This window comes from Heloderma suspectum, chromosome 1 (assembly GCF_057233095.1).
Source record: "Heloderma suspectum isolate Gila_16-S chromosome 1, 16-S_ref, whole genome shotgun sequence".
NCBI classification, from domain to species: Eukaryota; Metazoa; Chordata; class Lepidosauria; order Squamata; family Helodermatidae; genus Heloderma; species Heloderma suspectum.
This window is the reverse complement of record NC_139458.1, coordinates 6581277-6593801: the sequence shown is the minus strand read 5'-3', so window position 1 is coordinate 6593801 and position 12525 is coordinate 6581277. Positions and strand designations below refer to the sequence as shown.

The 12525-nt window shown below is 52.3% G+C and overlaps 1 protein-coding gene across 6 annotated transcripts in view; it reads right to left on the bottom strand.

The window, feature by feature from the left end:
• ATL1 (atlastin GTPase 1) overlaps positions 1–12525 on the bottom strand; it is a 47431-nt gene that overhangs the window by 2140 nt on the left and 32766 nt on the right. For 3 of the 6 annotated variants that reach the window (XM_084834384.1, XM_084834417.1, XM_084834424.1), the window contains 5 exons: positions 10075–10202; positions 9557–9613; positions 6899–6970; positions 4354–4785; positions 211–1367 (listed from right to left, as the gene is read on the bottom strand). In XM_084834384.1, the coding sequence (XP_084690510.1) occupies positions 1254–1367; positions 4354–4785; positions 6899–6970; positions 9557–9613; positions 10075–10202 (803 nt within the window). In that variant the 3' untranslated portion in view covers positions 211–1253. Of the gene's footprint in view, positions 1–210; positions 1368–4353; positions 4786–6898; positions 6971–9556; positions 9614–10074; positions 10203–12525 lie in introns of those variants that run through there. The other 3 variants (XR_014787769.1, XM_084834394.1, XM_084834407.1) reach the window with 3 other exon arrangements.

Below are 12525 nucleotides of genomic sequence, written 5' to 3'. Positions count from 1 at the left end.
GGTTTGGATTGAAGAACAGAAACCAGAATCTAAAGTAGCATGAAACCACTTTCATAAGCTCAAGGGGATTTTAAGCTTCTCTTCAGTAGCAGCTCATCTACCATCATGCCATATGCTAAACTGCTTTTGAAACTTGGGAGTTTAAAAAACAACTTGTGAGGTGCTGTTGGTGAAGTGGGTGGGGGCAATAAAAAGTAAAACCTTTATAGTACAGGTGATTCATGGTCCCACGACAGACTCATTGTGTTCCTTTAAAAGGGGCTTAATCTGCGAGGGAGCAGCTCTTCTCTTCAGAGAAGGCTGCTGGCACAGTTAGTGGGCACCTGCTGCGTGTACAGCAGTGCTGGAGGGAGCTTGGGAAGGATGCGCAGGAGTGACCAAACCCTGCTCGGCACTTTTAGCGTGGGATGGACATCTGCCCTGGGAAGAGCCGATAACGATTAAAGGGACCAAGGAGGTAATTGTCTTAGGAACCAAACTTTTAATTGACAATAAAATAATAAAAATTAGGCACACTCCTTATGCACTCAACAAAAATATATACAGTGAAACTCTCAAATACATGTACAAAAAAGAACACTTTCCATCTCAACATACCATAGCAAAAGAAATAATCTTTGCAGCTTCCGCGAAGGCAATCTTTTAACATGACCACATTGTCATTAACAGCTGGATGAAGAAAAGAGTTAAATCAAAATCTTTGTGCGCAAAAAAGGAGAATGTTACGAGACATGGTCCCTTTTGAATAAAGATAGTGTTTCTGTTCAGAAAACCTGTAGTTGTATTAATGACCTAGGGGACTTGGGTCGTGAGAAGCCCATTCGGGGGGGGGGGGGAGGGGGATGGTCGCTGCTCCGGCAGGCTCCTGGCTTTCGGACAGCAGGGCCCCGCCATTAGAAGAGGGAAACCCTCTGCATGAGTGGAAGCAACCACCACCTTCTCTGGCTTCCAAGTCTCAGTCTTTAAAAGTCATGAAACCAGGCAAAGTAGTCTGGAGAACCAAAGAGCACAGTGTCTGCAGCAAAATTAAGTCACTGCATTGTAAAGAAAATGACCGTCATGCTGACTCATCCCACTTCAAGCAGGGCATCATCCAAATTAAAGCAGCCACACTTAAGCCATTGGTACAAGTAAATGGGTTATCAGTTTCCTCCGCCTTCCATTTTGAGGCGTGTCAGAGGCTTGTACATGGATGCAAAATGGTTAACAAGTTTAATGATGTGTTTCATGCACCTCTGTGGAAAGCAGCTGGGTTACATTGTCTTCTTTTCTGTGCCTTCGGTGGGCTCTGTCTTCTGTGCTGTGGGGAAAGCGTGGTGGTACAAGTGTCTGTGCGTGGCAGCTGCGCTGTAAAGTTTGTACAAAGCCTGTAAACAAAAACACAACGCTTAGAAGGGGAAAAAAAGTTTTCAAGTCGTGTTTGGGTTGCCTTAGCCATTCATGTTGAGTGTGTTCAGGTCTCCTGTATGCATGCTTTCATTCTGAAAAAGTGTAAGAAAGCCAAGTAATCTAGCTGCAGGATTCAGCTTTCTTCTGTAAAAATAAAACAAGTTCCAAGCCCTCATGGTTTGCAAAGATGTGCTTGAAAGTGTGTGGCCATGGCCAGTGGCTGCTGAAATCTCAGAAGCCAGAGAAGTTGCTGGATACGACTGCTAGGGGGCATAGTTTCCAGTCTATTCAACCCTGGATGGCGCCTTGCCACCCTTTCTGGGACTGGCAGAAGCAAAACACGTTATGGAAAAATTCAAAGCAAACGGTGCAAAAGAAACGATTCCAGTATATGTAATCTGTGGGTGCTGTCCATCATTCCAGCTGTCCAGTGACTAATACGCATGTGTGAACTAATGCAGCCACAGTTTGAGTCACAGTTTTTAATTGGCGGTGTTTGGCCATGCGGTACACATCTAAAAGCAGTCGGGGGCTTCTAATGCCCAGCCACTTGGGGGCAGCCGCAGCTGCGTGTGAAGGGCAGTTCCTATGGAGGCAGAGGGCTGAAGAACAATTCCATTCCAGGGCCTGCCTGGAACAGCAGAAAGGTGTGCTGGGGGGGTGGGGGCAGGCCACAACACGTGCCCCCGGTGGGGCGCAGGTTGTGCGAGTCTGTTTTATGAGGCAGGGAGTTCCGGAGAAAGACAGGCGGCTCAGCTGCCCAGCCCCGAGAAAGGCGGCCGAGGCGGATGGCAGAAAAGCCCCTTAAGCGGCACTTGGGCACGCAAGCAGGCACTCCCAGGCGGGCACTCATTGGCGGAAGGTGAACAGCTTCTACAGAACAAGAAATGGGCTTACCTCATTGGTGTTTCCCTGCAGAAAAGGCGGTTGCAGAAAAGAAGGTGAGAGAAGGAAAGTTGTGCCACTGCACCTATTACACACTTCAGTGTCATCTGATGGGGCTGCTGCGCTCTTGGGCTGCTCTGCCTCCCCTCCCTCCCTCCCACCGAACCCAGGCGCTGCCTTGTCATGGGTCAGGCGTTGGGTCCATCCTTCCGGTCAGCAGCCCCCATCCCACCCTTTGAACTGGAAACTGATTTAATTTTTTTTGTTCCCAGCAGGGTATTTTCTGTGGTTTTTATATTTGCTTCTCTTGTAGACACAAAACTACAGCTGTAAGGACAATGTTTTGTGTCTTATGACAGTTCACCTTGAACCATCAGGAAAGATGGGAGGTACATTTGTTAAATTCATACAGACACAGAAAAATATTTCCAGCCTGCCTTTCCGCGAATTATCCCCAAAGCAAGTCAGGAATTCCACTGCTTTGGGCGTTTGAGCTGAAAAGCAGTTCATAAAGCTTGTAAACATGTAAAATGAATCTGAGACCACCTGCGTGCAAAGCGCGCGTTCCGCCATCTCGCTATGGCCTCTCCTCAGAAAGCACCAGGCAAAAGAGAAGACACCCAGGCAGGGACCTGAACCCTGCACCCTCCTCAGATTAGAAGGCTGATGCGCTACCGGCAGCGCTGGCCGAACCCCAGAAGGGAGGCCTGGGCTGGTTGTGCTGGAGTGACAACCAGGAGCAACCTCACCCCACAGATCAGGCTGGGGCACCTCCTGCACCTGGTGCTTTAATTCCCAACAGCCCCAGCCAGCACACCCAACAGGAATGCTGGGAGTTGTAGTCCAAAAGATTTGGAGCACACCCAGTTGGGGAAGGCTATTTTGGGCTTCACCTCCCATAATCCCCATCCAGCATGGCCAATGGTCAGGATTATGGGAATTGTAGTCCAAAGCACCTGGAGGGCACGAGGGTGCCACCCCCTCATGGACTCCACTGGCCCACAAGTTCAGAGAGCTTTTCACGTGTACGCTCGAAGAGCTGGGGGCTCTGAAATGCCCTGGCTCCTGTTGGGCAAGCTGGAGGCCACCACACCACTGCTGAACGTGGCCTGGACACCAGTTGCCGGGTCAGGCTAAAGGCCCACCTGGGCCAGGACCCCGTTCCCCAGACCGCTCCACCCTGCTGCCTGTTGGAGTGTCACGAGCAGGGCCGTGATGGACACACCGCTCGGGGGGACGGGGGCCCTGTCGGGAACACGGGGTGACGCTGCCTTGAACAGGCCGTTGCCCCATCCAGCCCGCTACTGTCCACCTACTGGGTGGCAGCAGCTCTCCAAGTTCCAGGCAGGGACCTTCCCAGCCCTCCCCGGAGGTGCCAGGGGTTGAACCTGGAGCTTCTGCGCGCCGAGCCAGGGCTCCTACGCCTTGCCATGCACAGCCCCCTCCTCCCCACACCTGCCTGGCCCTTCCAGGAAGCCAGCACTGTGCCCTGGGGAGGGGCATGGACTTCCTGTTGCGTGAAGGTGGCCTTCCTGTTGCTCCGGCAAGCCCCCCCTTTCCCCAGGTCACCCTACAGCCGGGGCACGGAGCCTCTTTTGGCCCTGAGGACCAAACTCCGTTTCAGAGGAGCCCTCAGGGGAGGGGGCATTCCAGCGGCGGGGGGACCAAAAAGCCAGAAAGCATCAGGCTGCTGAAGCTGGAAGCTGTTACAGCCAGGGGCCAAGTCTCGGAACGGGCTTTCCCGCCTTCCAGAACAGAAAAAGAAACACGGAGGAGCCAGGAAAGCACCCAACTGGTCAGGGAAAGGGGTGGGGCCACCTGGGGAACCCCAGAGGGCCAGACTGGGGCCCCAGCTGGGCCTGAGGTCCAATGCCCCTGCCCTGAGGTCCTTGTGCTTTGGAAGGAAGAGGACAATCGCGCTCCCTTCTCTCTCCTTCCCCCTCGCGTTCGGTTTCGCAAGGCTCTCCCACCTGAACTGCGCCTTGCACTGTAGTTGACCCCCCTTCCCCCCCTTCACTGGGGGCCCCTGAGGCAAGAGGGGGCCCCGCCAGGAGGCTTGGGGAGGGCCGGGGGCCTTACCTGGTCCCAGAGCGCCGCAGCCACTTGGTCGATGACGGCGCCCAGCTCCCTGTACTCCCCGGAGTACCTGATGTAGGCCCAGGTGCAAAGGGTGATCAGGGTCAGGCCCATGACCATGTTGCACAGGCTGGCTATGATGTCCAGCCCAACAAAGCCGGTGACGCCGGCCACGACGTAGGAGATGAAGATGACCACAAAGAGGGTGGCTGGGGTGCGGGCGGCGTGGAAGATGTTCTTGCTGTCGTTGTGCTTGATGTACTGGACGTAGAGCTCGTCAACCTCCGCCTCCAGCTGCTGCAGGTAGCGGCGGCTGAACTCCTCACCCCCCATCTTTTTCACGCTGCGGAACAGCCGCGCTGCCTCTTCCTTGCACTCCAGGTGCTTGCTCTGGAGGTCACTGGGCGCAAGGAAAGGCTTGTCGCCTCCACACACCTGGGGAGGGTGGTGGGTTTGCAGGGAGGGGGAAAGGCAACACAGGCTTAGAGGCTGCTCCTCCAGCGGTGTCTGGGATGGACTATGGTTGAGTTTGCATGCAACGCTAAGCCATGGTTTGTATTACCCATGGTTTGTTGCTCTAGCCATGAATTGTCTAGCAGACGAGCAAGCAAACTGTGGCTTGTTTTCCTTATTCCTGGTTTGTTTCTCTCACACCCATTTTGTAGCGGCTATGGAATGCTAAACAAGCTTAAATATGGCTAAATATGGCCATTCTGGCCATCTGTAGTGCTACAGTTGCCATTTTTCCATGAAATTTTTTTCTTTGAACTTGGGATGCAGTGGGGACCACATGTGACCTGTGTGCTGCCCACCCCGATGTACTGGAAAGCATATAGGAACAGACAAACCCTGCAAGATCAGGCACTGCATCCTGTTTCCAAGAATGGCCAAGGACATATTTTGGGGAAGCCCACAAGCAGGGTATGAAGGAGAAGGTAAGAGCCCTCCCCACAGCAACTGGTATTCAGATGGTACATTACTCTTGAACATGGAGACTCCATTTAGTTATCATGCCTACTACCTGTTGAGAGACCTTCTCTTCCTCCATGAATTTCTCTGCTCTAAGCAACAGTGACCATCACTTAAATCCCCCTAGTCAGTTATCCACTGGGTGAAGTTCTCTTTGTCGTTCCAAGATCACCTGCCCACCAATTTCATCGGGTGATCCCCAAGGCCCAGTGTTACAGGAGAGCAACAGGGACAAACTCTACCCACAAAGGGTTGGATCCAGATTAAGCACGTGCAACTGGGCTGGCAGAGGTGGACTTCCTTCCCCGCTCCTCCCTACAGCACCTCCTCCAGCCCCCTGATAATGCTACATAGAGAGCTGTGGAACCTGCTGAATGGGGTGATGCCCGGGGGGAGGGGATCCCCCAAAATCAGACAGAGGCACCTTCCAGGAGCCATTCCTTTCCACCCACAGAAAGCAGATCCTGGATCCAACCCAAAATATCCAAATTCTGCAAGAAACTGTGTTCCAAGTTTGCTGCCAAGGAAAACAAAATTCTGCTGTCTGAGTTAGAGTTCTAACTGGTCCCATCTCAAGGGCTCATGGCAGTAAGGGAACTCAAAAATACAGACACACACTTTGCCTTCCCTGAGAAGGTACAGGCAATCCTAGTCAAACTTACAATCAGGGCAGTGTATATGTACGATTCCATTATTTGGGCACAGATTTTGGCCTGGGCTGCTGCATTTTCGGCAGCTGACAAATCCTAGCTTTCTTTTTAAGGGGATGATCCATCCCCCCATGGGGACAGCTGTACATGCAGAGGCCAATCCACACAGCCTTCCCCCGCCCTTCCCCCTTGACATGCTGCCCCTCGCTCACAAGGGAAAGCCCATCTGCGCCTCCTAGATACTCACCTCCAGCCATCCTCTGGTACCCCAGGGCCCCTCAGGCAAATTACTCATGCTCCAGAAACACCTGCATGGGGACCCAGGAGAGCAGCAGGATGGCGGGAGGTGTTGTAACAGCATGTAGCTGAGGGCAGAACAGGGAAAGGGGGTGAGTCCATCAAGCCCCCCCCCCCCCCCGGCATATCCCCTCCTACACACAAAGCTGTGCTCACAGTGGGAAAAATGAATTGTGCCCCAAGTTTCTATCCCTCATGATTGCAAAAGACAGGTTGGAGAGCATGTTGGAATAACAGTGAAATCACAGAGGCCAGAGGGAGGGGGAGGTCTGAGCGGGATCAGTGCCCTTGAGAGCTCCTTCCGAAGACTGCTGGGGGTGGAAATAAACTATGCAAAACAAACAAATGCATACAAATTTGCATAAAGCACCTAGGGAAGAGCAGAAGTCATCTCTTCTTGGCATAGAGGCTGGGTTACCGTGGTGCAGAATTCTCATATATACTTAAAAGCGCAAACCTGGTAAAGATCCATTGGACAGCTAGAAAGAGTGCTAACCCTTGCCAGCTTCACCTGGCCCAGGGTCTCCTCTCCTTGGAGGGGAGGACCTGCACCTGGCAGCTCACAGGTGACCCGCACGGAATTGTGGGGCGGAATCCCTGGAGGACCGTGATGGATGGAGTCTTGGGCTTACCTCTTCCATTCTTTTATTGTAGGTATCTTTAGCCGTGGCCACAGCTGCTAGATTGTTCGCTTCTGCTGTGGCCTGTGGAGGATTGGGGGTGGGGGGGTGGAACAGGAAAAAAGAAAGAGTTGACTATGGAAACACGAAGTCACAGACGGCTCTACTTCACTCTGGGCAAGACTATTCATTTCAATGGGATCTGCACAGGAGAGTTTCCTGGGGGATTGGGCCCCATGTTCATTAGTTGCCAGGGATGGAGGCAAGATAGGTGCTGTGGTTTGGATTTTCTGCCTCGGGCACCAGAGGTCTCGACCCCATGCCAAGCAAAGAGAAGACCGGACCAACTCGCAAACACGAAGGCTGCAGCAGAAACTCCACAAAGCAGCGGGGAGAGGTAAAATTATGCCACTGCATTGTGGGAAGAGCTGCTTTTCTGCAGGGGCATGCCTCCGAGCTGTTCAGCGGGAAGTCACACCAATGACTTCTCTGCTGTTCGCAAGACCAAGTTGGCACTGTGGCCAACTCCTGGGTGCCTTGGTTTCGCTTCCCCTGACAAAGAGCAGTGATGCTGGAACCTATTGTTTTCTGCCGCACTAGTGTTGCAATAAACGCTTTTGCAGATTTGCACCATGGGGTTTTTTCCCCTAGTCGGGCCCCACACAAACTGCACGTTCAACGTTTTCTCCTGCGAAGAGAAACCTCCAGGTGCTAAGGAAACACAAGTCCCAGCAGGGATGGTCTGCTTTTCACCTTGTCCCGGGAAACCTCACCTTCCGCGCACCCACACCGCATCCCCACGCTGCTCAGCTGATCACGACAAACAGCTAAGGAGTGGAGAAAAAGGGGACTCCGCCCCTTTCTCCTGGTGGCTCCGGTGGTGTCCCACCCTGCAACTGAGCTGTGGGGTTCACCCCCCGCCTCTACCCTGCCCCTGCTACTCAGCTGACTGGGAGACAGCTGAGCAGCAGCAGCGACAGAGCGGCGCTGTCAGGGGCTGCTGCCTCAGGACGCCCCTGGTGCCTTCTAGCGGCAGCTCCTGACGCAACAGGCTTCCCTCACCCCTCTCCTTCCCCAGCACTGGGAAAGGTCAGGGAAGCCTTCAACAGCCACCAGTTCAAGGCACTCCAAGTACCTGGAGGGGGCTGTTCCCAACAGAACCAGCATCCTTCTCCCCTTTCCCAAAGAGGGGCTTCAGGGAGGGGAGGGGGCCTCTGCTGGGCCCGACTGCGGAGGGCTGGCAGGCCTCACCCAGCCCCTAGAGCGAGGTTCCCCACCACTGGTTAGTCTGGCACGAGCGGGGAACGTGCAGCTCTCCAGATGTTGTTGGACTCCAACTCCAACCATCTGTCTCCACTGGCTATGCGGGCTAGGGCAGATGGGAGATGCAGTCTGACAACATCTGGCGGGCCACATGGTCATAGGAACAAAAGAAGAGCCCTGCTGGATCAGACCATCTAGTCCAGCATTTTGTTCACACAGTGGCCAACAAGATGCCCACGGGAAACCCACAAGCAGGACACAAGTGCAACAGCACCCTCCCACCCATGTTCCCCAGCAACTGGTGTACACAGGCTCACCGCCTCTGGTACTGGAGGTAGCACATAGCCATCAGAACTAGTAGCCATTGGTAGCCATTGATAGCCTTCTCCTCCAGGAATTTGTCCAACCCCTTTTTAAAGCCATCCAAATTAGTGGCCATCACTACACCCTGTGGTAGCGAATTCCATAGTTTGACTCTGCGCCGTCTGAAGAAGTCCTCCCTTTGATCTGTCCTGAATCTCCCACCAATCAGCTTCACGGGAGGACCCCACTGGTTCTAATATTATGAGAGAGGGAGAAAAACGTCTCCCTCTCCACTTTCTCCACACCACGCATAATTTTGTACACCTCCCCGCCTGGGAGTATGGGATGGAGGGGTGGGGGAGGAAGAGAATAATCTGCAGCATGCACCTATAACAAGGGTGTGTGTGTGTGTGTGTGGTGATTCACCTGGATGGGCACAGGAGGGCTTGTGGAGCTGGTTAGAGCACACAGACTGGCTTGCGCCCTGCCTGCTTGCGGGCTCACTTGGCCAAAGGCAAAAATACCCCAAGAAACTGAAGGGAGCCTCATAAACCACTCTGAATTCCAAATCATGCAATGAGTTTAAGTTTGCATACTTTGCTCCTTAAATAGCCTTAGTAAAGTTACATTTTAATCCAATAAATCAGTGCCACGTCCATGCCAATAATCCTGGGGCAGTGCATTCCTTAGCCAAAGCACCGAAAGGTGGGTTTCCTTCTTAGCCAGCAACTGGGTAGAATCCTGCCTGCATGGTTTTTATTCTGATATCACTGTAAGTAAAGGGGCTACACACTTACTGTCTGAAAATTCAGGAAAGGGACTGGGAATATTTCCCCCACGCACCGCTCTGATGGCAACAGGCTCAGCTACATACGCGGTGTAGTTAGTGTGCATCACCATACATCTACTTTTCCTTTGGACTTGATTTGTGCCAGATTTGCCAAATCAGTTGGCCCATGCTGGATGAGAGCATCCAAGATCACCACCACCCAAGGGACTTGGAACACTCCACTAGGCATCTCAAATGACTGCCAGCCTGGAAAACCAATAATGCTTCCCTTCCCGAGACACATTCCCAAGAGCCCCCATGGGGCAAGTGACTACCTGCAACATCGATTTGGGATGAGGAAGCTCTTCTCCTTGGTAGATCTTAATGTAGGCCTGGGAAGAAATGGACAGGAAAGAAAAGGGTGATGTGGAACCCCTGAGACTATCCTTTAAAAACCTTGAGCACAGAAAAATCCACAAAATCTATAAACACAGGAAAACAGGTGGGAAGCCCCACCTGGCCCACCTGCAAAGTCATCAGCTGGTGAAGGGTGGTTGGCCTTTGGGGACCACTCTTGGTCCAGTTCCAAGGCTTTCCTGTATGTTTCTGGGATCACCTGAAGGTGCTGCCTTTGCCTCTAAACCACCTAGGTCCAGTGAATCTTTGGGGGCTTCTGTTCCCATGGGGCCTTCCAAAGCAGGGGGTGCCATGACTGAGTAGGCCCTGCCCCCAAGCCCATACAAAGACAGCTTCTTAATGAGGGCCCTATATAGGGAAGGGCCCCTCACCAGAGGATCCCTGCATGCACCAAGGCTTGCAGGTCAGGAAACCATCCCCTACATTTGTGTCTCACCTTGAAATATTCCACAAGGCCTCGGCAGGTGATGTTATTCCCATTGATCTCCTTGACATCCAGGCTCTTGGGGCTTAGCAGCCACGGAATCAGCACTTTCAAGTTCTTGATGAAATCGTCGTCTATTTCTGTGAAGGGAATACAAGCCCTGCACAACATGGACAGCCTGTTCTTTACAGCTGCCAGGCCTCCCTCGGACTCCTCTGAGGACGAAGGGCAATGGCAGGTTCCAGACCCAGGAAAAGAGACCAGCACAGAAGCTGCTCGAGCCCCCTCACTACCTGTCGATGATCAGTGCCCTGGTGCAACCCCTCCGCTGGATTCAGAGGGCGAAGTTCCACTGACCCCAGCAGAGCGAAGGCGGCTTCAAGTCAAAGAACAGCCGTTTAAGACGGAGAGGCTCCCAGAAGCCAGAGGACTGATGGCCAGCAGCTGCTCCAGGACGCTGTACTTAAAAGCAGGAAGCAGGCAGGGGCAAAAATGCTGGAGAACAATGTCATACCTGCACATCGGATCTCATCAGCCTCGCCTTAGACCCTGAGCCTAGACCTCACCCTATACCCTTGAACTGGACTGCTAAAAGGACTGCTCTCTGCCTCGCCAACTCAACTCTGGAATTGGTAAACTCCCCAGCTCTGGGCATCCTCTCTCCTTTCCCGGCCTTGGGCAGGCTTACCCAGCTTATCAGCAAGTGATTTATTGCAGCCATTGCACACTAGCTGTAGTCAGCCAGCAAGGACTGACACCAGATGTTTTTGCCCTTCAGGATTTACTGTTTGACAACAGCCTCTGTGCACCCTGCACTAGGGATGGACAAAAGTGAGTTGCTCATTTTTCCAGTCTGACGTTTGATTTGTCTCAAAGTTTGAGAATTTCTCCAGTCTTCATTTCAGCTCATCCTGAACTTTTGAGAGCTTTTTTTTTTTTAAGCTGCCATGAAAATGCATAAGCCATTTTTGTGTGCATTTTACATGCATTTTTCTCTGCATGCCTGCCTAGTGTACAACTTTCTGCAAGCAATTTTCCTAATATAATGCATTTTTGTATACATTTTTTTAATTGGAAAACTCCACTGCAAACTTTGTAGAAGTGTAAATGTTGAAGGATCACTGAATTTCTGTTCATACAGTACAGGGGTGTTGGACCTCTTTCATCCGAAGGGCCAAATTCAGTTTCAGAGAAGCTCTCAGGGAACGCATCCCTGGCCCAAAGGCAAAACAGGTGGGGCAGAATAGAAACAATTCCCTAAGAATGGCTCTTCCTATAAGCCTTGGGAGAGACATTTCAACCTTTCAGAACAGAGGAAAAAGCCTGTACAAAAGCAGGGAAACCATGGGAAAATCAGTGGCTGGGGAGAAGGGGACGTGGCCTTCGGGGGCGGGGAAAGCCCGGAGGGATGCACTGGGAACCCAGGCCGGCTGGGCCTCAGGTTCTACACCCCGATATAACCATTTGGAAGTGCGAAATTAGGTAAGTGCTCATTAAAATGCAAACTGAACAAATATCTCCCCCATTCCTACCTCGCGATGCAAACCCATGAAAACAGCAGCCTCCAGAACTAACGACACCTGGTGGGTCGACGGACGCCTGGATACCTAAACAGACCAACTCTGAGGCCTGGTGCCACTAGACCCAGACGCTGCCTCCTTGCTCCTGTGCTGTTGTGATCTTCTGTCCTCCTTAAGCACACTTTGGACAACGCCATCTGTGCGCAGTCAGGACACCAAGAGCACATCCAGGGCCAGTGCAACTGATATGGCCCCTTTCACCATGGCACTTTGGGGACTATGGAGCTCAGGTTGCCGACAGCAGGGGTTGCCTGCTGTATCTCGGCCACCAAAGATCAGTTTTCTCCAGGTCGCTCACTCAACCTAATGATGGAAGTTTGGGGAAGCATTCAGACAAACGGTGCACCTGGCTGGAGGTGCCCTATTTCTTGAATATCTCAGACAGTGGCTGAAAAAGGGGAGGCCTGTATGATGCGGGTCAACTGTCATGCACCTCAGGATCCCCACACTTTACCCAGAGATTTCCCAGGCAGCAATCCATGTCCCTTCATCCCCGGAAGACCAGGACTTGACACCCAACTCAGCTGCCAAGAACAGAGACTCTTTGAGCAAGCAATAACACTCCAGGGGTTTTATTCTTATTTCTCTGTAAATGCAGGAGCTAGGGATTTACTATCTCTTTTTTACGCTTTGCTATCTCACCAACTGCCCAATGAAAAACTGTTATACAGATTAGTGGGGGAGGGTTTTTTTGCTGGTGACAATACAGATGCCAGCCAATCAGCACTGTGCACAGCCAGATTGTGCTTCAAACTTGCAGGACTGTTTTTTTCCAACTCCAGGCTCAACCCTGAAGAGGGAAAGTATGTTTGAACTGAATCTGGCGAGGATGCTTTAAGAGTGGCCTCACTTCCCCAAGACTCAGTGGTGAAGCACATACTGC